Raw genomic sequence first — 23990 nt, 5'->3', positions numbered from 1 at the left:
GACGGGGGGACCTACCTGCCCAAGAGCCTCTCCCCTGACTGTGGGATCCACCTGGCACAGGGAGGCTCGGAAAGAATACATGTGACCACTGCACCACAGGGCGGGGCAGGAGACAACACTCCACCAGCCCCTCTGGAGCCTGCCTGCTCTGCCCACCAGGGCCTTACCTCCTGCTGCTCCTTCAGCTGCTTCTTCTGGGCATCCGAAAGCTCTGTGACACCCACCAGACCCACGGGCTTCCCCTTCTCGTAGCCGAGACCCTTGAGGTCCTGAACTAGAAACGAGACACAGGACGGTCAGCAATGGACACGTGGGCCCAGCCATGCGCCACAGTCCACGTGTTGATGACACCTGAGGCACCTGCTGCATATGGCAGGACCCTTAAGTCGGAACAGTTAGTATGCATGTCACCTGACGACCTCGGGGGGCTTTGCTCGCTCTGTCAGGTGCACTCAGTTCCACCCCCATGGGACCGCTCCAGGCAGGCTCTATGACCCTACAGTGCAGGTGCGGATGCCAAAACTCAAGAGGCCTAGGGCCTCATCCAAGGTCACACAGCTAATAAGTGACAAGGCACGGAATCTGCAAAGCTGGAGATGTGACAGCTCAATATGTGTGCGCACGCGCGTGTACACAGGCTCTTGGAAGTAAGCCTTACGGTGAACAGACACCCAGTGTAGACACACAGGTTTGGAGTCTGGCATGAGACTCCGCTGCATGGCTCTGTTAGCTCCTTCTGGGGAGGCAGCCAACCATCTTTAAAGCAACTGACATTTAAGTTGGCATCACCTTTGAAGCTTGGCTGGAGCCTGCAACACTAATTCACAGGAAGATGCTGCAATGGACCCGTCTGGGGGATAGAAACAACCACCCCTCAGGTGGTGGCTTCCTGGGGAAGAAGCCAGGTGGAACGGGCTGCAGAGGCCCCTCTGGGAGGATGGAAAGAGCCAGGTCTTCCCAGCCCACCGTGGCTGGGGCTTCGCCTGTGAGAACCACCCGCAGGTGCTCCTGGACCCTAAGATTGCATCCCAATCCCTCCTTGGTCTGTGGGGGCTCTGAAGGATGTTGGGGAGCCCCATGGAGAGAACAAGGGGCCAAGGTCTGAGCAGTCTCCTGTGTGCTTGGATCATACCCCAGTCCCTTTCCTCCTCAGGCCACTGCACCAGTGAGCAGGCAGGAGGGGGCTGCTCACGCTCCCCTGGGGACAATGTGGGCCAGTGGGACTTGAATCTGAACCTGAGACCTCAGAGCTTATACTTGTCCCCTAGACCTGAAGGACCTGGGAGCTGGGGCGGGACCTCAGGGACACGATCTCAGAGCTGGGGTGTGCACGCATCAGAGCAGCCCTCACATCTAAGCACCCTCCTTTACACTGGGCACCAGGTTTGGCACTTGAGCAGCAATCCGACCCTAGGCACCCTCAGCCCTGGGCAGAGGTGCTATCTAGAGCCCCAGTGAGTACTAGACTCTTCAGTCAGTAGCTCTTCTCTTTGGCCAAGGGAGGCACTGAGCAAGAGACCACTGTAAGAGCTGGGTGGGCAGGGCCAACAGGCCAGGCCAGCCCTGTGATCTGGGTGAGATGCCTTCCCTCTCAGCCCATCTCATGTGGCACATGTAGGTGTTGGTGCCAGGGCAATTGTGACCTCTGTGTGCCTGCGTGTCCAGCTCCCGTCAAGATGGGGGTGAGGGAGGCTGAGAGGGTTCTGCCCATGGTGCAGGCTGCGTGGTGAAGGAGTCAGACGGAGGGCGTGAGATGGCCCATTATCAGTCACCAATATCATCTGCAAAATGTGATGACCACAGACCCCTGCCCCACCTTGTGGGTTTGCGGTAGAAAATAAGAAATGAGGCCACACTTTGGCTGTCGCTGAAACTGCTGTCAAGGAGGGAGAAGCTGGAGATAACTGTGCAAAATTGACCACAGCAATTATTGTGCTTATCATTGTGCATTTCCTGAGCTTTCTGTGACAAAACTGAATCCAAGCACTTTAAAGCTTAAGGGAGAAAACAGGATTATCTGTATGTTGCCTATAAGAGACTTACTTTAGATACAAAGACACAAATAGGTTGAAAGTGAAAGGAAGGAAAAAGATATTTCATGCAAATAGAAACCAAGAAAGAGCTGCGCTGGCCGTGCTAGTATCAGACAAACAGGCTTTAACTCAGAAAAGGTTACAAGAGACAAAGAAGGGTATGATATATATTTACAAATGATTTGCTACAGAAAGAAGATACAACTATTAAACATATAGGCACAGACTTAACAACAGAGCCAAGATAAATGAAGCAAAAACTGACAAAACTGAAGTGAGAAATAAACAGTTCAATAGTATGAAGAGGAGTCAAAAATTATCCGAACTCCAGTATTAAAACTTCTATAAATTCCTTGGCCAGAGTGCAGATGATTTTTGCCTCACCCTCGTAATTGCTGGAAATTTCAATACCTTATTTTAAATACTGGACAGAACATCTAAACAGGAGATCAATAAGGATATAGCAGACTGAACAACACTATAAACCAACCAGAGCTAATAAATATCTATAGAACACACAATCCAACTACAGCAGAATACACAGTAATCTCAAGTACAAATGGAACATTCTCCAGGATAAAGCATATGTTAGGCTACAAAACAAATTTTAATGAATTTTAAAAGACTTAAATCATACCAAGTACCTTTTCTGATCACAATGCAATGAAACTAGAAATCAGTAACAAGGAAAACTGGAAAACTCGCAAACATGGAAATTAAACATACTCTTAAACAACCAATGGGTCAAAGGTTAAACCACAAGAGGTCAGAAAACGCTTAGAGATGAATAAACACTAAAGCACAACACACCAAAATTTATGGGGTGTAGCAAAAGCAGTGCCAAAAGGGAAATTTATAGCTGTAGATGCTTACATTAAAAAAGAAGATAGATCTCCAATTGATACCTAACTGTACACCTTAAGGAACTAGAAAAAGAAAAGCGAACTAATTCCAGAGCTAGCAGAATGAAGGAAATAAAGATTAGAATGCAGATAAAAGAAACAGAAAATAGAAAATACAAAAAAGAAAATCAATGAAAACAAAATTTGGTTTCTTGAGAAGACCAACAAAATAGACCAACAAAATCTTTAGATAGAGTGCCTAAGAGAAAAAGAGAAAAGACTCAACTACTAAAACAATAGGGGGATACAGCAGTATCCCCTTTATCTGCAGGGGATACATTCCAAGATTCCCCTCAGTGGATGTCTGAAACCACAGATAATACTGAACCCTGTGTATACTATATACATACATACCTATAACAAAGTTTAATTTATAAATAGGCACAGAAGAAATTTACAATAGCTAATAATAAAATAGAACAGTTATAACAATATACTATAATAAAAATTATGTGAATGTGGTTTTTCTCTCTCTCTCAAAATATCTTATCACAAAGGTAATGCCTTTTCCATCTTAACTAAGCACTTAGCACACACTGTGGCCGTAACTTTTGCAGTTTGAGGTAAGACAGCAAAGCTAGCATAAATTTCTTTTTCCTTCTTCACAATTTCATGGATAGATGATTTGTTCTTACTATAGATCTTGGCGACCTCAGCTTATTAAGAACTTTTTACCTTTCCTTAAAGGAAATACTTTATGGCTTCTCTTTGGCATGTCTAAATTGCCAACGTCACTACTCTGCGCTCTGAGGCCATTACTAAGTAAAACAGTAGAGTAAGGGCTATTGGAACATGAGCACTGCAGTACCATGACAGCGAATCTGATAACCGAGTGACTACTAGTGACTGCTGGGTGGGATATGCTGGACAAAGGGACGATTCACGTCCCAGGCTGGGTGGAGTGGACAGCACAAGATTTCGCCACAATACTCAGAGTGGCTAACAATTTAAAAACGTATTAATTTTTTATTTCTGGAATTTTTCATTTAATATTTTTGGACCACAGTTGATGGCGAGTAACTGAAAACACGGAAAGCAAAAGCATAAATAAGGGGGGACTACTGTATTACTAATGACTTTACAAAAATAAAAAGGATTCTAAGAGAATACTGTAAACAGCTGTACATCAACAAACTGGATCACCTAGACGAAGTGGACAAATTCCCAGCATGGCCCAAATTACCAAAACTAACTCAAGGAGTGACGAAAAACTTGAATAGACATAACAAGTAAGGGGATTGAATCAATAATCATCCCTCCCCCACCCCCCCCGAAAGAAAGGCCCGGAACCAGATGGTGTCACTGGTAAATTCTGCCCAAGATTTCAAAGAAGAATTAACACCAATTCTTCTCAAATTCTTCCAAAACAATTAAAGTAGGAAACACTTCCTAACTCATTCAATGAGGTCAGCATTACCCTGATACCCAAGGCAGACAAAGACAATATAAGAAAACTACACACCAATAATCCTTATGAGTATAGATGCAAAAATCTGCAACAAAATATGAGCAAACCAAATCCATCAGCATGTTAAACTAATTATTTACTACAATGGAGTGGGATTTATCCCAGGAATGCAAGGGTGGTTCAACATACAAAACTCAATCAACATGGGACTTCCCTGGTGGTGCAGTGGTTAAGAATCTGCCTGCCAATGCAGGGGACACATTTTTGATCCCTGGTCTAGGAAGATCCCACATGCCACGAAGCAACTAAGCCCATGTGCCGCAACTACTGAGCCTGCGCCCTAGAGCCCATGAGCCACAACTACTGAGCCCGCGTGCCACAACCACTGAAGCCCGTGTGCCTAGAGCCTGTGCTCCATAAGAGGTGGAGAAGCCACCACAATGAGAAGCCCACGCACCTCAATGAAGAGTAGCCCCACTTGCCACAACTAGAAAAAGCCCGTACTCAGCAACAAAGACCCTACACAGCCAATAAAAATTAATTAAAAAAATCACAACCTTAAAAAAAATCAATCAACATAATACTCCACATTGATAAGAGTATTATCAATCAGGGAAGGGAAAACCCCACATGATCATTTCAATTAATGTAGAAAAAGCATTTGACAAAATCTAACACTCCTTCATGATAAAAGCACTCACTAAACTAGGAAGAGAAGGGAACTTCAATATGACAAAGGCCATCTATTAAAAACACACAACAAACTCGAGGATGGAAGATGCCTTAGAGGACTGGGACAGGGAGGGTGGGGGGGACTCGAGGGAGGGTGGGGGGGGGAGTCGAGGGAGGGAGGGAATACGGGGATATGTGTATAAAAACAGATGACTGAACTTGGTGTACCTCCCCCAAAAAAATAAATAAATAAAATTAAAAAAAATAATAAAAAAAATAAAAACACACAACAAACATCAAACTCAACGGTGAGGACTTGCTAGGTGGCGCAGTGAGTAAGAATCTGCCTGCCAATGCAGGGGACACAGGTTCGATCCCTGCCCCAGGAAGATCCCACATGCCATGGAGCAACTAAGCCCGTGTGCCACAACTGTTGAGCCTGCGCTCTAGAGCCCGTGAGCCACAACTACTGAGCCCATGTGCTGCAACTACTGAAGCCCATGTGCCTAGAGCCCGTGCTCTGCAACAAGAGAGGCCACCACAATAAGAAGCCCGCACACCATAAGGAAGAGTAGCCCCCGCTCACTGCAACTAGAGAAAGCCTGTGTGCAGCAACGAAGACCCAACACAGCCAATAAAATAAATAAATTTAAAAAAAAACAAAAAACTCAATGGTGAAAGACCAAAAGCTTCCCCCCTAAGATCAGGAACAAGGCAGAGATGCCTCCTTTCACCACTTCTGTTCAACTCTGTACTGCAAATTCTAGCCAGAGCAATTAGGCAAGAAAAAAAAAATAAGAGGCATCCAAATTGGAAAGGAAGAAGTATAACTATTCTTATTTGCAGATGACATTATCTTGTATGTAGGAAATCCTAAAGACTGTTATGCTAATAAATGAAATCGGCCAAGTTAAAAGACACATAATCAACACACAAGAAAATCAGCTGTGTTTCTATATACTAACAACAAATAATTCAAAAAGAAAATTTTAAAAAAATTCCATTTGCTATAGCATTGAAAAGAGTAAATCACTTAGGAATAAATTTAAACAGAAGTACAAGACTTGTACAATGAAAAGACAAAACACATTGAAAGAAATTAAAGAAAACCTAAGTAAATGGAAAGCTATCCCATGTTCTCAGATTGGAAGACTTAAATGTTAACACGTCAATACCACCCAAAGCAATCTACAGATTAATATAGTGCCTTCCAAATCCCAACAATGTTTTCCGTAGAAATGAAAGAGCCCATCTGAAAATTCATTCAAAAATTCAAAGGACCTTGAATAGCCAAAGCCTGAAAAACAAGAACAAAGTTGGAAGACTGACACCCCCAATTTCAAAAGTTACCACAGAGCTACAGTAATCAAAACAGTGCGCTACTGGCAAAAGGAGAGGTATACAAACCAGTGTAATAGAACAGAGAGCCCCCAAATAAACTTTTACATCTATGGGATTTTTGACAAGGGTGTCAAGAGACCATTCAATGGAGAAAGAACAATAGTCTCTTCAACAAATTGTGCTGGGAAAATTGGGTCTTGACATGCAAAGAAATGAAGTTATATCCTTACTTTACATCATATATAATCATTAATTCAATTTAAGAGCTAAAACTATAAAACTCTTAGAAGAAAACATACGGGTATATAGTCAAGACTTTGGGGCTTCCCTGGTGGCACAGTGGTTGGGAATCCGTCTGCCAATGCAGGGGACACGGATTCAAGCCCTGGTCTGGGAAGATCCCACATGCCGCAGAGCAACTAAGCCCATGCGCCACAACTACTGAGCCTGCGCTCTAGAGCCTGTGAGCCACAGCTGTTGAGCCCAAGTGCCACAACTACTGAAGCCCACCTGCCTAGAGCCCGTGCTCTGCAACAGGGGAAGCCACTGCAATGAGAAGCCTGAGCACCGCAATGAAGAGTAGCCCCCGCTCTCAGCAACTACACAAAGCCTGTGCGCAGCAATGAAGACCCAAGCAGCCGATAGATAAATAAATAAATAACAGAATTAAAACAGAAACAAAAACAAAAAAAGGACTTTGGATGTGGCTATGGTTTCTGAAGACCAAACTCATAGGCAACAGAAGAAAAAATAAATTGAACATTAAAATTTAAAACTTTTGTGTATCAAAGGACATTAAGAGAATGAAAATACAGCCCATAAAGCTAGAGAAAATATTTGCAAATCATGTATATGAATAGGGATTAACATCTAAAACATATAAAGAACTCCTACAACTTGATAACAAAAAACACAAACAACCCAATTAAAAAACGGGCAAAGGACTAAAAAAGACATTTCTCCAACTGAATGATCCAAATGACCAGTAACACATGAGAAGATGCCCAACACCATCAGTCACTAGGGAAATGCAAATCTAAACTACAACGTGATTTCACTTTACATTTACTAGGATAGCTATAATCAGGCGAGAACGTGAAGAAACTGGAACCCTTGTGCACTGCTGATGGGAATGTAAAATGGTGCAGCTGCTGTAGAAAACAGTTTGGCAATTCCTCAATAAGTTAAAACAGAATTATCGTAAGACCCAGTGATTCGGGACTTCCCTGGTGGCGCAGTGGTTAAGAATCCGCCTGCTAATGCAGGGGACATGGGTTCGATCCCTGGTCCGGGAGGATCCCACATGCCACGGAGCAACTAAACCCGTGTGCCACAACTACTGAAGCCTGCGGGCCTAGAAGCCTATGCTCCGCAACAAGAGGCCACTGCAATGAGAAGCCTGCAGACTGCAACAAAGAGTAGCCCCCACTCAACACAACTAGAGAAAGCCCGCGCACAGCAACAATGACCCAACGCAGCCAATAAATTAATTAATTAATTAATTAAAAAAGTAAAAATAAAAACAAGGCCCAGTGATTCCACTCCTAGGTATATACAAAAAAGAATCAAAATCAGGGATCAAAATTGTACTTACATGTAGGCCAACGTTCACAGCAGCACTATTGACAATCACCAAAAGGTAAAATCAACCCAAGCTTCTAAACAACTGATGAATGGGTAAACAAAAATGTTGTCTATCCATACAGTGGAATTCTATTCAGCAGTGGAAATAAATGAAATTCTGACTTGTGCTTCAACACAGATGAACCTTGAAAATGTTATGCTCAGTGAAACATGCCAGGCCCTCCCCAGCAGGCTCGGGGAGGGGGTCTGCCCACCTGACAGAGGCGAGGGCGAAGCGTCCACGTCCCTCTGCACCAGTTCGGCAGGCGGGAGCTCCACCTTGTCCTCTTCAGGCCCCCACCGGCTCTTTCGCTTCCTCTTCGTGTTGGCTGTAGTGGCCAGCTTCCCTGGGGCAGCTGAAGATGGGCTGACGTTGGGCAAGGGGGCAGATGAGGTAGGGCAGGTAGTGGCAGTGGGCATGGACCCCAACGGGGTCTCAGGAGGAGATCTGCGCTTCAGTCCGAGGTCAGGTGCCATGGGGATGCCCATGGGACCAGCCTTGGCTTTCCGGAACTCCTCCAGCTTCTGGCGATAGTACTTGTACCCTTGGCTGTTGGGTTCATATAGAAAGCTGCAAAAGAGAGTGGGCGGTACACCATCATTGGGCCTCAGTCCCCTACCCCAGATTTAGGACAGGAGAAGCTTGGGCCTTGTGTAGGCACACTGGGGTCGACCAGGGTCACTTTAGGGTCATGTCAAGATGGAGGTCTCTACCACAACCCCTGCCCTGCCAGGCCTCTGCAGCTGCTGGCGCTAGTGGCCCAAACTTGAGGAACAGTGTGATCTGCCCACTGCCTGTCATGACGCTGTTCCTGTGAGCTGAGGGCCACTCCAAGCCCCTACCCCACCTTTACTGGATGCCCATCACACTATCACTGATCCCCTGCCTCGAAGGAAAAGGTGCAGGCTCTCTCAGACCTTCCCCATGCTCTGCCGGGCTTCTTTCCCTGCTGTCCTAGGTGAGTGCACCGGTGCCTACAAACCAAGAAATCCTGAGTTGCAAGAGACACCTGGTGCCAGAAAGCACAGGATTTGTCCCAAACCTGACAGCTGAGCACACCTGTGCTCCTTTCTGATGTATCCTTGAGAGACATCAACAGTGGAGAGAGACAAAACAGAGACACTGAACACTGAAACAGACAGGGAGCCCACTAACAGCCTTGCTAGAACCTGTGGGTCCCCAAGTGCAGAGCAGGGGATGCTGCGTTCAGCGCTGACAGAGGCTGCAGCTCCTTTTGCACCTGCCTGGAATCTCTCAGACTATGCACGTACTGCAGTCCCACCTCTGGAGTCCACACCAGAGGGAAGAGTTACAGCCCAGTTCCACACAGCAAAACCTGTGCACAGCAGAGATTACACATCCCTTGACAAGAAGGGGCTAGACCTGCACTCATGAACCTGGAATGACAGTCACAGCACAATGCTGTACTACAAAAGCAACATGCAGGCCCAAGAATGCTATAAATTCCTTTTATATACAAGGAAGTTAGCAGAAAAAAGTCCACAGACTATTCCTACACATCTACATGAGAGCTGGGAGAGGGATGGAAGAACTCCCAATCCTGTTAACACTGGTACCTACGGTGGGATGGAGGGATGGGGAGATTGTGTCATCTTCTTTGTATTCTTGGGTCGTGGTACAAGCATGTACACCCTTCAGAAAACCCGGTGATGAACATTTGTAAAAATTAAAAGAAACAAAGATCAACAAAATCATTAAGCCTCTCTAGTCAAGCTAAGAAAAAAAGAGAGAGGATACAAATTACTAATAACAGAAAAGAAAAAAGGGCCATCATTACAGATCCCACAGACATTAAAATTACTACGGATTACTATGAACAACTCTATGCCCACAAATTTGATACCTCAGATGAAATGGGCTGATTCTTTGAAAGATACAATCTGCCAAAACTCACACAAGAAGGAACAGACAATCTGAACAGGCCTATTTCTATTAAAGAATTTTAATCAGTAATTAATAATCCTCCAGAAGTTCACTGGTGAATTCTACCAAACATTTAAGGAAGAGATTATACCAATTCTGTACAATCCCTTTCAGAGGATAGAAGCAGAGAGAATACTTCTTAACTTACTCAATTACCCTAATACCAAGAGCAGACAAAAACATTACAAGAAAAGAAAACTACAGACCAACATCTCTCATGAACACAGATGTAAAAATCCTCAACAGGGGCTTCCCTGGTGGTCCAGTGGCTAAGACTCAGCACTCCCAAAGCAGGGGGTCTCGGTTCAATCCCTGGTCAGGGAACTAGATTCCATGTGCATGTTGCAACTAAGAATTTGCATGCCACAACTAGATTCCCCATGCTGCAACTAAAGATCCTGCACGAAGCAATGAAGATCCCGAGTGCTGCAACTAAGACCCAGTGCAGCTAAAATAAATAGATATTTTTTTTAAAAACTCAGCAAAATGTTAGCAAACCCAATACACCAGTGTATATAAAGAATATACACCACAACCAAGTGGGATTCATTCTAGGCAGGCAAGACTAGCTCAACATCTGAAAATCAAGTAATGTCAACAGGCTAAAATCCATCAGGCCAACAGGCTCAAAAAGAAAAACATCACACGATCATATCAATTGCTGCAGAAAAAGTATTTAACAAAATCTAATACCCATTCATGAGAAAAAGTCTCAGTAAACTAGGATTATAGGGAACTTCCTCCACTTGATAAAGAGTATCTACAGGGACTTCCCTGGTGGCACAGTGGTTAAGAATCCTCCTGCCAATGCAGGGCACATGGGATCGAGCCCTGGTCCAGGAAGATTCCACATGCCGTGGAGCAACTAAGCCCGTGCGCCACAACTACTGAATTCACATGCTGCAGCTACTGAAGCCTGTGTGCCTAGAGCCCATGCTCCGCAAACAAGAGAAGCCAGCACAATGAGAAGCCCACGTACTGCAATGAAAAGTAGGCCCTGCTCGCGAAAGCTAGAGAAAGCCCATGCACAGCAATGAAGACCCAATGCAGCCAAAAAAAAAAATTTTAATTAAAAAAAAAAAAGAATATCTATAAAGAACCTACAGCTAACCTCAAGTTTTTCCACTAAGAACAGAAACAAACCAAGAATATCCCACCTCTCCGATACTTTTCATCATCATACTGGAAGTTCTAGGTAATGCAATAAGATGAGAAAAGGAAACAGAGGGCACACTGAGAAGGAAGAAACATGACATGATCGTCTACATAGAAAAAACAGATGAAGAAATTCCCTGGTGGTTAGGACTCTGCGTTCTCACTGCCAAGGGCCTGGGTTCAATCCCTGGTTGGGGAATTAAGATCCCGCAAGCCACGTAGCACAGCCAAAAAATAAATAAATAAATAAAAAACACAGATGAAAGAACAGACCAAAAAACCCTGGAACTTAATAACCTATTATATAGCAAGGTTGCGGGATACAAGGTTAATCTACAGAAGTCAATACCAGCGATGAACAAGTGGATTTTGAAATTAAAAACACACTATCAGGACTTCCCTAGTGGTCCAGTTGGTAGGACTCCACGCTCCCAAGGCAGAGGGCCCAGGTTCGATCCCTGGTTGGAGAACTAGATCCCACATGCATGCCACAACTAAGATCCTGCAAGCCACAACCAAGCAGCCTGCATGCTGCAACTAAGAAGTCCGCATGCTGCAACTAAGAAGTCTGCATGCTGCAACTAAAGATCTCACATGCTGCAACAAAGAGCCCGTGTGCCACAACTAAGAACCAGTGCAGCCAAAATAAATTTTTAATAAAACCAAAAACAAACCCCCCACAATACCATTTACATTAGCATTCCCCCAAATGAAATACTTAGGTATAAGTCTAACAAAATATGTACAAGATCTATATGAGGAAAACTAAAAAACTCTGATGAACGAATTCAAAGAACTAAATAAAGTTAGACAGATTCCATGTTCACAGGAAGACTCAGTGTGGCCAAGATGTCAATTACTCCCAACTTGATTTCTAGAATCAATGCAATTCCAGTCAAAATCATTTATTCTGTGGATATTGACAAACTGATTCTAGAGTTTTATTATATAAGAGACAAATGACCCACGATCGCCAACACAATAATGAAGAAGAACAAAGTTGGAGGACTGACTGTAAAGCCACAGTAATCACGGCAGAGGGGTTTTAGTGAAAGAATGGACAAAGAGATCAACAGCACCGAATAAAGAGCCCAGAAACAGATCCACACACATACAGTCACACATTTGACAAATGGAGCAAAGACAGTCTTTTCAACAAATGGTGCTGAAACTGGACATCCACAAGCAAAAAACCCCCAAAAAACAAAGAATGTAGACACAGACCTCATAACTTTCACAAAAAGCAACTAAAAATGTATCACTGACCTAAAATATAAAACATAAAAATATAAAACATAGGAGAATACCTACGTAACCTTGCGTATGGCTTTTTAGATATAACACCAAAGGCATGATCCATGAAAGCAGCTGATAAGCTGGACTTTATTAAAATTAAAAACTTCTATTCCTAGCGGCTTAGTGTATAAGTAAAATGAATAAGTACTTGGAAATTTGACTGCGTTATAATTAGGCAAAAGCCTTGAATGTAAACACGTAAAGCATGTAACAGATGCTCTTTAAAGGTAGGTTTTCAAGTGTTAAAAAAAAAAATTAAATTAAGTTAAAAACTTCTGCTCTGGGACTTCCCTGGTGGCACAGTGGATAAAAATCCACCTGCCAATGCAGGGGACACGGGTTCAATCCCTGATCTGGGAAGATCCCACATGCCACAGAGCAACTAAGCCCACGCACCACAACTACTGAGCCTGTGCTCTAGAGCCCGTGAGCCACAACAAGCAAGCCCATGTGCCACAGCTACTGAAGCCCACATGCCTAGAGCCTGTGCTTCGCAACAAGAGAAGCCACTGCAATGAGAAGTCCATGCACCACAACGAAGAGTAGCCCCTGCTCTCCGCAACTAGAGAAAACCCGCATCCAGCAATGAAGACCCAACATAGCCAATAAATAAATCTAAAAATATATATATATATATATATTAAAAAAAAGAAAAAAAGATTCTGCTCTGCAAAGGACAATGTCAAGAGAATGAGAAGAAAAGCCACAGACCGGGGAAAATATTTGCAAAAGATACATCTGATTAAGACTATTATCCAAAATATACAAAGGACTCTTAACATCCAACAATAAGAAAATAAACAAGTCAGTTAAAAAATGGGGGACTTCCCTGGTGGCGCAGTGGGTAAGAATCCGCCTGCCAATGCAGGGGACACAGGTTCAATCCCTGCCCCAGGAAGATACCACATGCCACGGAGCAACTAAGCCCGTGTGCCACAACTATTGAGCCCATGTGCCACAACTACTGAAGCCCATGTGCCTAGAGCCCATGCTCTGCAACAAGAGAGGCCACTGAATGAGATGCCTGCGCACCACAACGAAGAGTAGCCCCCGCTTGCTGCAACTAGAGAAAGCCCATGTGCAGCAATGAAGACCCAACACAGCCAATTAAATAAATAAATAAATAAATAAATAATGGGGGACTTCCCTGGTGGCGCAGTGGTTAAGAATCCGCCTGCCAATGTAGGGGACACAGGTTCGATCCCTGGTTGAGGAACATCCCACACGCCGCGGAGCAACTAAGCCTGCGAGCCACAACTACAGAGCCCGTGTACTGCAACTATTGAAGCCCACATGCCTAGAGCCAGTGCTCTGCAACAAGAGAAGGCACCACATTTAGAAGTCCAGGCACCACAACGAAATGTAGCCCTCACTCGCCACAACTAGGGAAAGCCCACGTGCAGCAATGAAGCCCCAATGCAGCCAATAAATAAATTTATTAAAAGAATAAAAAACAAATAAAAATAAAAAACAGGCCAACGACAACCTTAACACACACCTTACCAAAGATTTACAGATGGCAAATAAGCATTATGAAAAGATACTTCGCACCATGTCATCAGGGAAATGCAAATTAAAACAATGAATATCACTACACACCTGTAAGAACAGCCAAAATCCAAAACACTGACAACATCAAATGTTGATACAGATATGGAACAACTGAAACTCTCATTCACTGCTGTGGGGAAAGCAAATGGTACAAGACAGTGTGGCAGTTTCTTACAAAACTAAACATACCATACAATCCAGCAATCACACTTCCTGGTATAAAAGAGTTGAAATTTTATAGCCACACAAAAACCCTGTACCCTGATGTTTATAGCAACTTTATTCATAATTGCCAAAACTTGGGAGAAACCAAGATGTCCTCCAGGCGGTGAATGGATACATAAATTGTGGTTTACCCAGACAATGGAAAATTACTCAGTGCTATAAAGAAATGAGCTACCAAGCTAAAAAAACCACTCAGAGCAACCCTAAATGCCTATTACTAAGTGATGGAAGCCAATCTGAAAAGGCAACGTACTATGATTCCAATTATATGACATTCTGGAAAAGGCAAAACTACGTGGCTGCCAGGGGTTGGGGAGGAAGAAGGGATGAATAGGCAGAACACAAGGAATTTTAGGGCAGTGAGAATTCTCTGTAGGATATCATAATGGTGGATACATGTCATTACACATTTGCCCAAACCCGCAGAATACACAACACCAAGAGTGAACCCTAACTATAGATTTTGGGTGATTATGATGTGTCAACATAGGTTCATCAATTGTAACAAATACACTATCCTGATGGGGGATGTCGATAATAGGGGAGGCTGTGCACGTGTTGGGGAAGGGGGCACATGGGAAGTCTCTGTACCTTCCCCGCAATTCTGCGGGGAACCTAAAACGGCTCAGAAAGTAACATTTAAAAAAAAAATTAAGAGACCAAAGCAAGAAGTCGTTCAAAGAGGGAAGGGAGCAGATGGCTGAATTTAAAAAAGACTTGTGGCAAACAGGACATGGATTTAAAGTGATCTGGTTCCTCCAAGAGAAGCAGACTGGGGAATTTGCCCACCCCGGCAGGGGGGCAGCTCCTAACAGGATGGCTCTCCTCTAGGCTCACAAGCCTGCCTCCTCCTGGCCTCACCTGCTGGTTCATGCTGAGTCTCCCCTGAGCTGCTCTGAGAGGTAGCACCCAAGAGCCCCCCAAGGGTATGCCTGTCCGCAAGGAGCGCCACAGTTCACTGCGGGCCCCAGGCCCAGGTGCAGGGGATTCTACAACAAAGACCCCCTCTGGTTGGTGCGGTCCCACCCGCAGGGTTAACCAAAGTTAACAGTTGGTGTCTTTCCTTCCAGACTTTTTTTCAGTGCAGATTTATTTGAATAGAGCTGTGATTCTATTTTCTGTATCCTGATATTTTAAGAGTTTCTTAACCCAACAACATAAGGCTTTCCTGTTAGAATGCAGCATATAGCATGGTGGGTGAAGGCATCTCCACCACCTGGCCTCCTTGCCTTGCTCACCTGTTAAAGGCCAACACGCCAGGTTGCTGTAAAGAACAACATGGTTCACCCAGGTGATGTGTTAGGGCCACACGTGGCTTGAGGTGTGCTGGCTGCTACCACCTTCGACAACTTGCCTTCTGATGGCCACGATTCCACTGGGGAGATGCAATTATAAGAGTTTAGCCCACTGGGGCTGGACTTTTTTCATTGTGTTACCAATTTTTCATGACTATGACAGTGCTACATACAACATTATTTCTGGGGATGGCATCTCAGAAGTGGAATGACTGGTCAAAGGAACAGGTATTTCCAGCTTCTTTACAGATGAGCAGAGCTATTACGGTTGTTTCCCAAAACACACAGCTGCTGGGAAATCAGAAGGGTGGGGAAGGGTCAAGAGCGGCAGGAACGTGGAGCGGCTGTTAGATGTGGGGGAGAGAGGAGCTGCCTTGCACCCGATCCCATGTGGAGATGAAACAGTCTGCCTGGTATGAACCTGCATGCCTTGCCCAGGCCCAGACACCGGATCCTCCCTCATTTACTACTTCCCCAACGTGTGCAGTTGTTGACTGTGGTTCAGCTCTGGTGCTGAATGAGCTCTCCCAGACCACGCTGCTCACCTTCAGCTACTTCTCTGCCAGACACTCCCAGGCTCTGTCCTCATCTTCTAGACTGCTAGGTGGCAGTCACCCTCTAGCCTCCATCAAAGCCACACCCAACAAGCTGGATGCCAACCAGTAATGCCCCGACAAGGGGCAACCGCTGCAGGGAGGGCGTGGAGTCACTTGTGATAACGTCTCTACGCTTTGACCCCAGGGGAAAGGCTTGGTTGGAGCTGCTGAGCCCTGGAGCCCTCTGACCAGGGAGAGCCACCTGGGCTGGGGGCTTCGCACAGAATTCCATTACCTCGCCCACTTTTTTGTCAGCTCCTGTCACATGACAGTACACTAAGATTCCTGTTTAAATAAACTTACTTAGGTAAATGAAGGAAAAAAAGACGTAGTGACTGTTAAGTAACACTGGTCTGGGTAGTGTGGAGCGGTGGCCGATATCACTATGTTGTGAGGGGATCCTGGGTCTCCTGAACTCTAGACCCAAACACCCCACAGCCCCCAGGAAAGCGCCTAGCTGCCCCGGTACCAGACACAGGGACACCTGAAACCCTCAGTGGCCCTTCCCCACTCCACCCCTTGGCTCCCTCTGCCCCCACGTACCTCGACCTGGTGTGCCTGACCACCCTCCACAACTGTGGCCAGATGAGCCTGGAAGAACAGTTGACCCTGTCACTCCCTATGCAGACCCTCCAAAGGCTCTCAGTGAACACCTGAGCCTCTGGGACCCAGCCCTGCCCAGCTCCAGGGCCCATCTGCACCACGTCCATGCTCACCCTGCACCCCTGCCACGGTGGCACAGCGCCCGCCATCTCTGCCGCTTCACTCCTGCGTGGCAGTCCCTCCAGACGCCCTTCACTTTGTGCCGTGTCTAGCTCACGCTGGCTCACATGTAGTAGATGCGACTGGCCGCCTGCCCAGCATCCACTCCTGCTTCCTTCTTCCTGAGTCCCTGATGGCGTCTAGAGCTGCTGAATCAAGCAGCCCAGATGGCTGCTGCTCCGGCACTTTTTGTTACGAGCGCCATCGCATCTCCTCACTGACTGAGTGGGGACTTGTGTTACTTGTGGCCAAAAGTGTCCTCGTGGGTATATCACCTCCACAACAGGTTCGGCGTCCAACTCACAAACCTCTGTCAGTCCCTGCCCTGCAGCAGTGACTGCCCCACCCACACCCCAACATCCTGCCCCCACCCGATCAGTCTTCCCCCACTAAGAGCAAGGGCTGAACCCACCCAAGGAATGACAGAGTGGGTGAGTACAGACCCAGCCCAAGGGAGTGGTGTGTGACTTCATGGCTGGGGACAGCAGGGAGGCCAGGCTGCTTGTCCCACACGCTCTGTGGAACCTGCACACAGGCTGAGGGTTTCCCCTCCCCAGAGCCTGAGGCATCACATTCCCCACTTTCCTGCCATTTCCCTTGTGGTAAAGATGAGACCCTAAGGATGCACACAGGGAACAATTCTGTGAGTTTCTGCTCAGAGAGCCTGGCCTATTCTGTTTCAAGGGAGCAAGGCAAGTGCCAGAGACTTTCTCCACGAGGCACCTGGAAAACACAAGGCCCCAAAGGGCCCCACACACCTGCCTCAGAGATGATTCAGGGCACCAATGTGCACTTGGGGAACGCCTACGGGGTGGCAGGGCTAAACTCTGTGGTCAGAAAATCCTGGACCTGAGTCCTGGCCCTGCCAACTTCTTGCCATGGGACCCTAGCATGCCTCAATACCAGGCTGAGTCCATTTTCTCAGCGGGGGAGCCGTGACTAGGGTGAGAGGTTACCTCCCCAGTGGGTACCCACCCCCTTACCTGAATGCCTGGTTCTCGCGGTTGTTCTGGAGGGCAATGGTTTCCACCTCGGGACCCCCATCCGCTATGAACCTGGCCAACTTTTCTGCGAGGTTCTTGACCTCTTCGTCCTCTGGGGGTGAAACTTTAAGCAGGCTGTCAGTACTGAGCTCAACTCACCACACCCAACAGCCTAATTTCTGCTAAGAACCCCACAGGCAACAAGAGGGGTTTATTTTAGGAACAATACAAAGAAAAACAGGCAAATGGGAATCAGATTACTTCACTGGAACCAAACACCAGAACTAATATTATTAATATACCTTGAGCCTCCGCCCTCCCCCCCATACCCCACCCCTTCCCACCCCACAGGCGTGGGGGTTTTGGACACATGCTGGGTCGTGGGAACAGAATGTGAGGGATGGTCTGGGTCCAGGCTGGAGGAGAGATGGGAATCCCCATCTCAGTCTTTCTGCAGGCAGCTACCCGCCCCAGGTCACATTCGGGGATGGGCCTGGCCCATCTCTCCTGGGAAGAAGGTCAGGGCAAGGGGACTGCAAGCGACTGCACGTGACAGACATGATGAACCAATGTCTGTGGCCCACATCTGGCTTAAACATCAATCCCCCTGCTGCCCACCAGCACCTGACTGGGCTTTCACTTCACTACAGCTGGAGACTGGGCAGCATCCTCCCCTCCCGACACTCATCCCACCAGGATCTCACCAGCTGATCGTTTTTGTCTCCTGCCCCCCTCCATAAGTGTCAGGCACTGCATTTGCCTCTAGGTGTCCTCAGTGCCCAGCATGTAGCAGGTGCTCACTAGCACTTGTGAAAATGACCATGAACCAAGGGGCAAGTGTCCCTCCCCTAGGCCCCCTTTACATGCACAGGGCTGAGGTCCTGGACATGACCCTGACCTTTACCTTGACCCTTAGATTTCCCCACTCCTCAGAGCACTGGCAGGGAGGGCAGTGCTGGTCCCAGCGTGACCCCAGCAGCCTGGGTGGGCACAGACCTGCACTGTTGATGCCACCCCATGCCACGGTGGGCTCCAGGAAAGGAACCCCGATTCCACATGGGGTGTGGTTTGTCCACACGCCTCCCTAGAACCTCCCACTCCCTTCACCCACCTACCTTTCTGAGAGACTGCCTGCAACTTCTGTGCTTCCTTTCTTATCTCAGCCACTTTCTTTCTGTAGTAGAGGAACTCCCTGCTATTCTTATCGTGCAAAAACCTGGAAAGGAGTTTTGCAGAACAGAGAGTGGAAAATGAGTGGCGGGGATGGGTGGACCCATGCAGCTTGTGAAGACATATTGTGCAAAAGCAAGCTGGTCAGCAGAGACGCCTTGATGGGGCCCAAAAGTAAGTCTCCACACCACACTGGAGCCCCTTGCAACCTCTGGTGTGAGTTAGAAAGCGCTCGGAACAGTATCTGGCCCACGCAAGTAAGCACCCAGCCCCGGCCAGCCTCACTCACCACCAGGGCTTTACAAGAACATCTGCACGTACTAACGTGTGGCAAGAACATTAAGTAGCAGCGGCCTTCCCCTCCCAGAAATACTTACGAAAATGCCGGGTTATCCTTGTAGTTCTCCATAGCTACTTTTTCTAACTCGGGGCCTCCTTCTGCCACAAAGCGGGCCAATTTCTCTATCACTTTCCGAGTCTCGGCTCCCTCTGGGGGTGAAACTTTAAGGAGGCTGTCAGTACGGGGGTTCAACTCACACACCCCACAGTCAACAGGCACACTCTCTCTATGGACCACAAGGACAGAGGGGTGGGGGGAGAAGAGGGTGAAATGTGGGAGGTTGTCGGGCATCCCGGGTCCATGCACAAAGCACCATGATGAGGGGTGAGTCGGTCTAGACAGCCTTTGCGAGACACGCTGGAGGGAGAAAAGTGTGTGAGCCTCCCAAAGGCCAGGCCAGTCCCCAGGCTGGCAGGGAGACACTGGGAAACATAGCCAGCCTCCCCTCTCCTTTTCTGGAATGCTCAATTCCTTTCTTTGCCAGTGTTTAGTACAAGGATGAATTCCCTCTCATCCTCTAAAGACACGTTCTTTTTTAAAATATCATTACAAACTCTGATTTAAAGACATCAGTGGGTTTCAATCCAAGGCAATTAATGTCATCACAGAAGCTCAATGATCCCCTCTGTGGCCGGTGGAGCCTCTTCAAGCTAGCTCCTGAGGCCTCTGGGCATGACCCCAGGCATCTCCACATCTGCTGGGACAGGGCGCTTCAGGATCATCTCAGACACTTCCTGCCCAGACCTAGAGCCACATTTCTCCAAGAAGTCCTGGGTTCCATGAGTGACAAAGTGTGTTTCCAGACCAACATCTGGGAGCTGGGGACACTCACTGCAATGGGCTTAACTGTTACCTCAGAGCATTTTCAGTGAACCAAGCTAAAAACACATACTTTTGTATTTGTATCAGCCTCCACTTTGAGCCACGTGGAACTTGCTTTTGTATTTACTACTGGCCGGTTTCTGAGACCGTCGGCCACCATACAGCTCATATTCCTCGTATGAGAACTCCCAGGAAAAATTTCTTGATGTCAGTCAGTGCTTAGGAATGTTTGCTACTCCTGGCAATGGGGCCAGACACTGAGCCAGTGGCCACTCTTATTCCTCCTGTTGCTTGTACTGCCAGGAAGTTTCGGGGGCAGGGGTGGGTGGGTGGGTAGGGAGTGGTGCAAACATGTGACCTAAGGAGGACCTATAAGAGGTCTCATGGACGTTGTGTCCACCTTTCCCCTTAGCCTCACCCTCCTCCCACATACCTGGCAACGACTCTGACCTGGTCACTTTACAATCACAGGTGCTTTGCTGAGGTTATATCAACAGCAGGCCATAAAAGCCCTCAAAGGCCTTAAGACACCCACTGCCCCTCATAAAGTGGCAGTTCCCAGGAGCGTACCATCTGAGGAAACTCTACACTCACTGGCTCCATTCTGACTAATGCTCCAAGGTTCAAGGTTGGCAACTGATCTGCTTAGATGCACGGCCTGAAGCCAGCACCCTCATCCAGAACAAGAGGTCTGGAGGCTGTCATGACATGATTATATGGTCACTTCAGTCTGTCCTGTCAGGGAGACATGACTGTACCAGCCATTCTGGAGCAGAGGTGGCCCACATAGCTCAGGTGGCACCGAAGTCTCATTCTGAATATGAACATGGCTGGATGCACTAGGAGTGCTACCGCCACCACCCTCCTCTGCCCTCCTCCACCATGGGGCCTGAACTGGCCACCCAAGACCAATGACTGTCCTTCCCTGGGCAGGAAAGCACACCATCCGGCCCGCACACTCATACCTCTGGCCCAAACTAGGGGAGACAAGTAACCCGCTTTCAGGAGCTCCTCTTCTAGTACTGGATGAGGAGGGTACAAGAGAATGCTCCCCTGAGAACACCCCCCAATGGAGACCAGCCCCCACACAAGTGGACAGCTCCCAGGATGAACCCACACTCTGCAGCCCCTCCACGCTCCCCAAGCTCTGCTCCCCGCCCCTTCCTTCACCTCCCTCATCCTGAAGGGCCCCACTCTGACCCCTGGCTCAGCCTGGAGGCCTGACAGCACCCCTTGACCACAGCCCCAAGCACCCCACACCCCTGGCTTTGCTTTCCACGGTGACCATGGATCCTGCCTGTGGAGCTGGAGGAGCAGCTGTGGAAGGAGGGCAGCAGTCCTTGAACCTTACCTTTGATCTCCAGCCACTGCTCATAGTCTTCCTCCTCGTCCTCATCAGGAGACTGGAAGACACTCGGGCGGCTGGCTACGGGCAGCTGTTTGGCGTGTACGTAGTTCTTCACCTGGCCCAGCGGGCTACTGATGAGGGGGGGCCTCTTCCCGGTGCGAGGGAGCACACGAGGCGGGGCAGTGGGCGCACTCGGAGGGGCATCTTGGGATACGAGGAAGGATACCCATGTTCAGGGTCTGTGGCGCAGCTTTCCTCACCTTCCTGCCTAACCTGCATGCCCTGAGCCCCCAAGTGGCTGGGTTCTTAACTTCCAGCACAGCACTGGCAGGCAGCGGGTGCTCGGAAGGACTCAGGGAGGACGCCACCCCCATTTTACAGATGAGGACCCTTGAGGTTCAGAGAGGAATAACCTATTGTGGTCACCCACCCCAGGACTCTGCAGGTGGCAACTTTGGCAGTAGGTGCCTCTGATGTCTGTGTCATAGACTAGGGATGCAACAACTCTTCCAGATGAGACTCGAATCCCCACGTCCAGCTTACACTCACTCCCTCTGGCAGTCAGTGGCAGGCTGGAGCCAGCCTATTCGGGACTTTTCAAACACAACTCATGATCTGAGACCCTGCAGTGAAGAGCTCATATAGCCCTTCCTCCCTCTCTGTGGGCAAATTTGGCCTTGGGTTAACTTTCTTAGCTGTTACCTGGGAAACCTGACAAAGGCTGAAGGTCAGCTATTTCCCCAGTAACTTTCTTACAGTAAAAATGAGACTGGTAAACAGCACAGGCACAGACATAGGTGGGCTTCCTACAGGTGGTGATTATCCCACCTGGCATGTCCCACGGGGCTCCCATGGGCCAAGCGACCCTCCCTACCCCCGCTCCCACGCACAGAAGAGGGTCCTGTTCCTTGCACCTGGGCTGCTGCTCTAATTCAAGCCTCAGTACCACAACCCTGGGGCGTCCTTAGTCCTGGCCCCTATCCCCCCGATTGTAACCTGGCTTATTTGTCTTCACTACTTGGGGGTGAGCGCCAAGAGGGCAAGATAATGCACTCTCTCCCTGGGCATTTAGTGTGAGGATGAGCAGAATGAGGGCACTCAATGAACAAGCGGTGGGAGGAAAAAGTCTAAGGTGGGACCTGCCATTTCTGAGGTGCTGAGGGACCCTTGGGAGAGAGAGCTGGCAGGGGGAGCTCTAGGAGGAGGTGACATAGGACAGGGGTGACCGCACTCACCTGTGCTGGTCTGTGCCTTCTGCAACTTCAGAAACTGCTGCAAGAAGCTGCCATCGTTGGCGAACTTGTTGGAAACGTTAGAGTTGTGTGCGTTTGCAATTCTAGACCCGAGACAGAGAACAGAGAGGGTAAGCCTTGAGAAGAGGGGAGGGAGCATGCCTTGCGGGCCTCAGTCCCACCCCCACCGCCATTCTCACCTAAGGGGACTAAAAACAGGCCCCCAAAGGTGCCAGGGAACTACTGAGTGCACAGAGCAGCCTTCAGAGTAGTAAGATGGAAAAATCTTGTTCTAGTCAAAGCAGCCCTACCTGTGCTGATGTTCTCTCTACCCTACCCGCAGGTTGACCCTCCAGGTCCAAAGGGCCTCCCCAACAAGATGGCTCAGAAGCACCTGCCCTCTTCCTGCACAGCACCTGCCGTACTTACTGTTAACAGATCATCTGGGCTATCACTGGCTCCCACGTCTGCTTCCCCAGCTAGACTGCAGAGTTCTCAAAGGCAGGGCCTGTGTCTGTACCTGTGTGTGACCGCAGATCCAGGCCTGGGTCAGCCAGCACTTCTGTGGGCTTCACATGGGCACGGGAAGACACCCAAAGCAATCTCTTGGTGGGAGAATTACAGGGGCATTTTATATTTTTATTTCTCTCTTTTCTTTTTGCAAAGAGTATATTTTATTTTGAAAAAAAGAAAAATTTATTTTTAATGAAGCACAAAAGCAAACCCGGAGGCATAAATGTTTAATTCAAATTCATTTTTTTTAATTTAAAATTTTTATATTTATTTATGTAATTAGGCTGCACCGGGTCTTAGTTGTGGCACACAGAATCTTTAATTATGGCATGTGGACTTCTTAGCTGTGGCACGCAGACTCTTAGTTGCAGCATACACACTTTTTTTAAAAATAAATTTATTTATTCATTTATTTATTTATTGGCTGTGTTGGGTCTTCGTTGCTGCACACGGGCTTTCTCTAGTTGCAGCGAGCGCGGGTTACTCTTCCTTGTAGTGCATGGGCTTCTCATTGCATTGCCTTCTCTTGCTGTGGAGCTTGGGCTCTAGGTGCACAGGCTTCAGTAGTTGTGGCACATGGGCTCAATAGTTGTGGCTCACAGGCTCTAGAGCGCAGGCTCAGTAGTTGTGGCGCACGGCCTTAGTTACTCTGCGGCATGTGGGATCTTCCTGGAGCAGGGATCGAACCTGTGTCCCCTGTACTGGCAGGTGGATTCTTAACCACTGTACCACCTAGGAAGTCCCCAGCATACAGACTCTTAGCTGCAGCATGAGGACT

The 23990-nt window shown here is 47.7% G+C and overlaps 1 protein-coding gene and 1 long non-coding RNA gene across 3 annotated transcripts in view; both read right to left on the bottom strand.

The window, feature by feature from the left end:
- The window catches only part of SUGP1 (SURP and G-patch domain containing 1), a 32559-nt gene that overhangs the window by 3404 nt on the left and 5165 nt on the right, over nt 1-23990 (bottom strand). For both annotated transcript variants that reach the window (XM_057709533.1, XM_057709532.1), the window contains exons 3-9: nt 22703-22803; nt 21471-21671; nt 19335-19458; nt 18903-19003; nt 17788-17911; nt 8195-8550; nt 168-274 (exon numbers count right to left, since the gene is read on the bottom strand). In XM_057709533.1, coding sequence (XP_057565516.1) covers nt 168-274; nt 8195-8550; nt 17788-17911; nt 18903-19003; nt 19335-19458; nt 21471-21671; nt 22703-22803 — 1114 coding nt within the window. The remainder of the gene's footprint in view (nt 1-167; nt 275-8194; nt 8551-17787; nt 17912-18902; nt 19004-19334; nt 19459-21470; nt 21672-22702; nt 22804-23990) is intronic.
- LOC130836888 (uncharacterized) lies at nt 15510-17776 on the bottom strand. Its single transcript, XR_009049228.1, has 3 exons — nt 16759-17776; nt 15620-15734; nt 15510-15526 (listed from the first exon to the last, which is right to left on the bottom strand). It is a non-coding gene; the product is annotated as an uncharacterized LOC130836888 (long non-coding RNA).

Source organism: Hippopotamus amphibius, chromosome 15, assembly GCF_030028045.1.
Source record: "Hippopotamus amphibius kiboko isolate mHipAmp2 chromosome 15, mHipAmp2.hap2, whole genome shotgun sequence".
Lineage (NCBI taxonomy): Eukaryota > Metazoa > Chordata > Mammalia > Artiodactyla > Hippopotamidae > Hippopotamus > Hippopotamus amphibius.
This window is presented reverse-complemented; position numbering and strand designations above follow the sequence as displayed.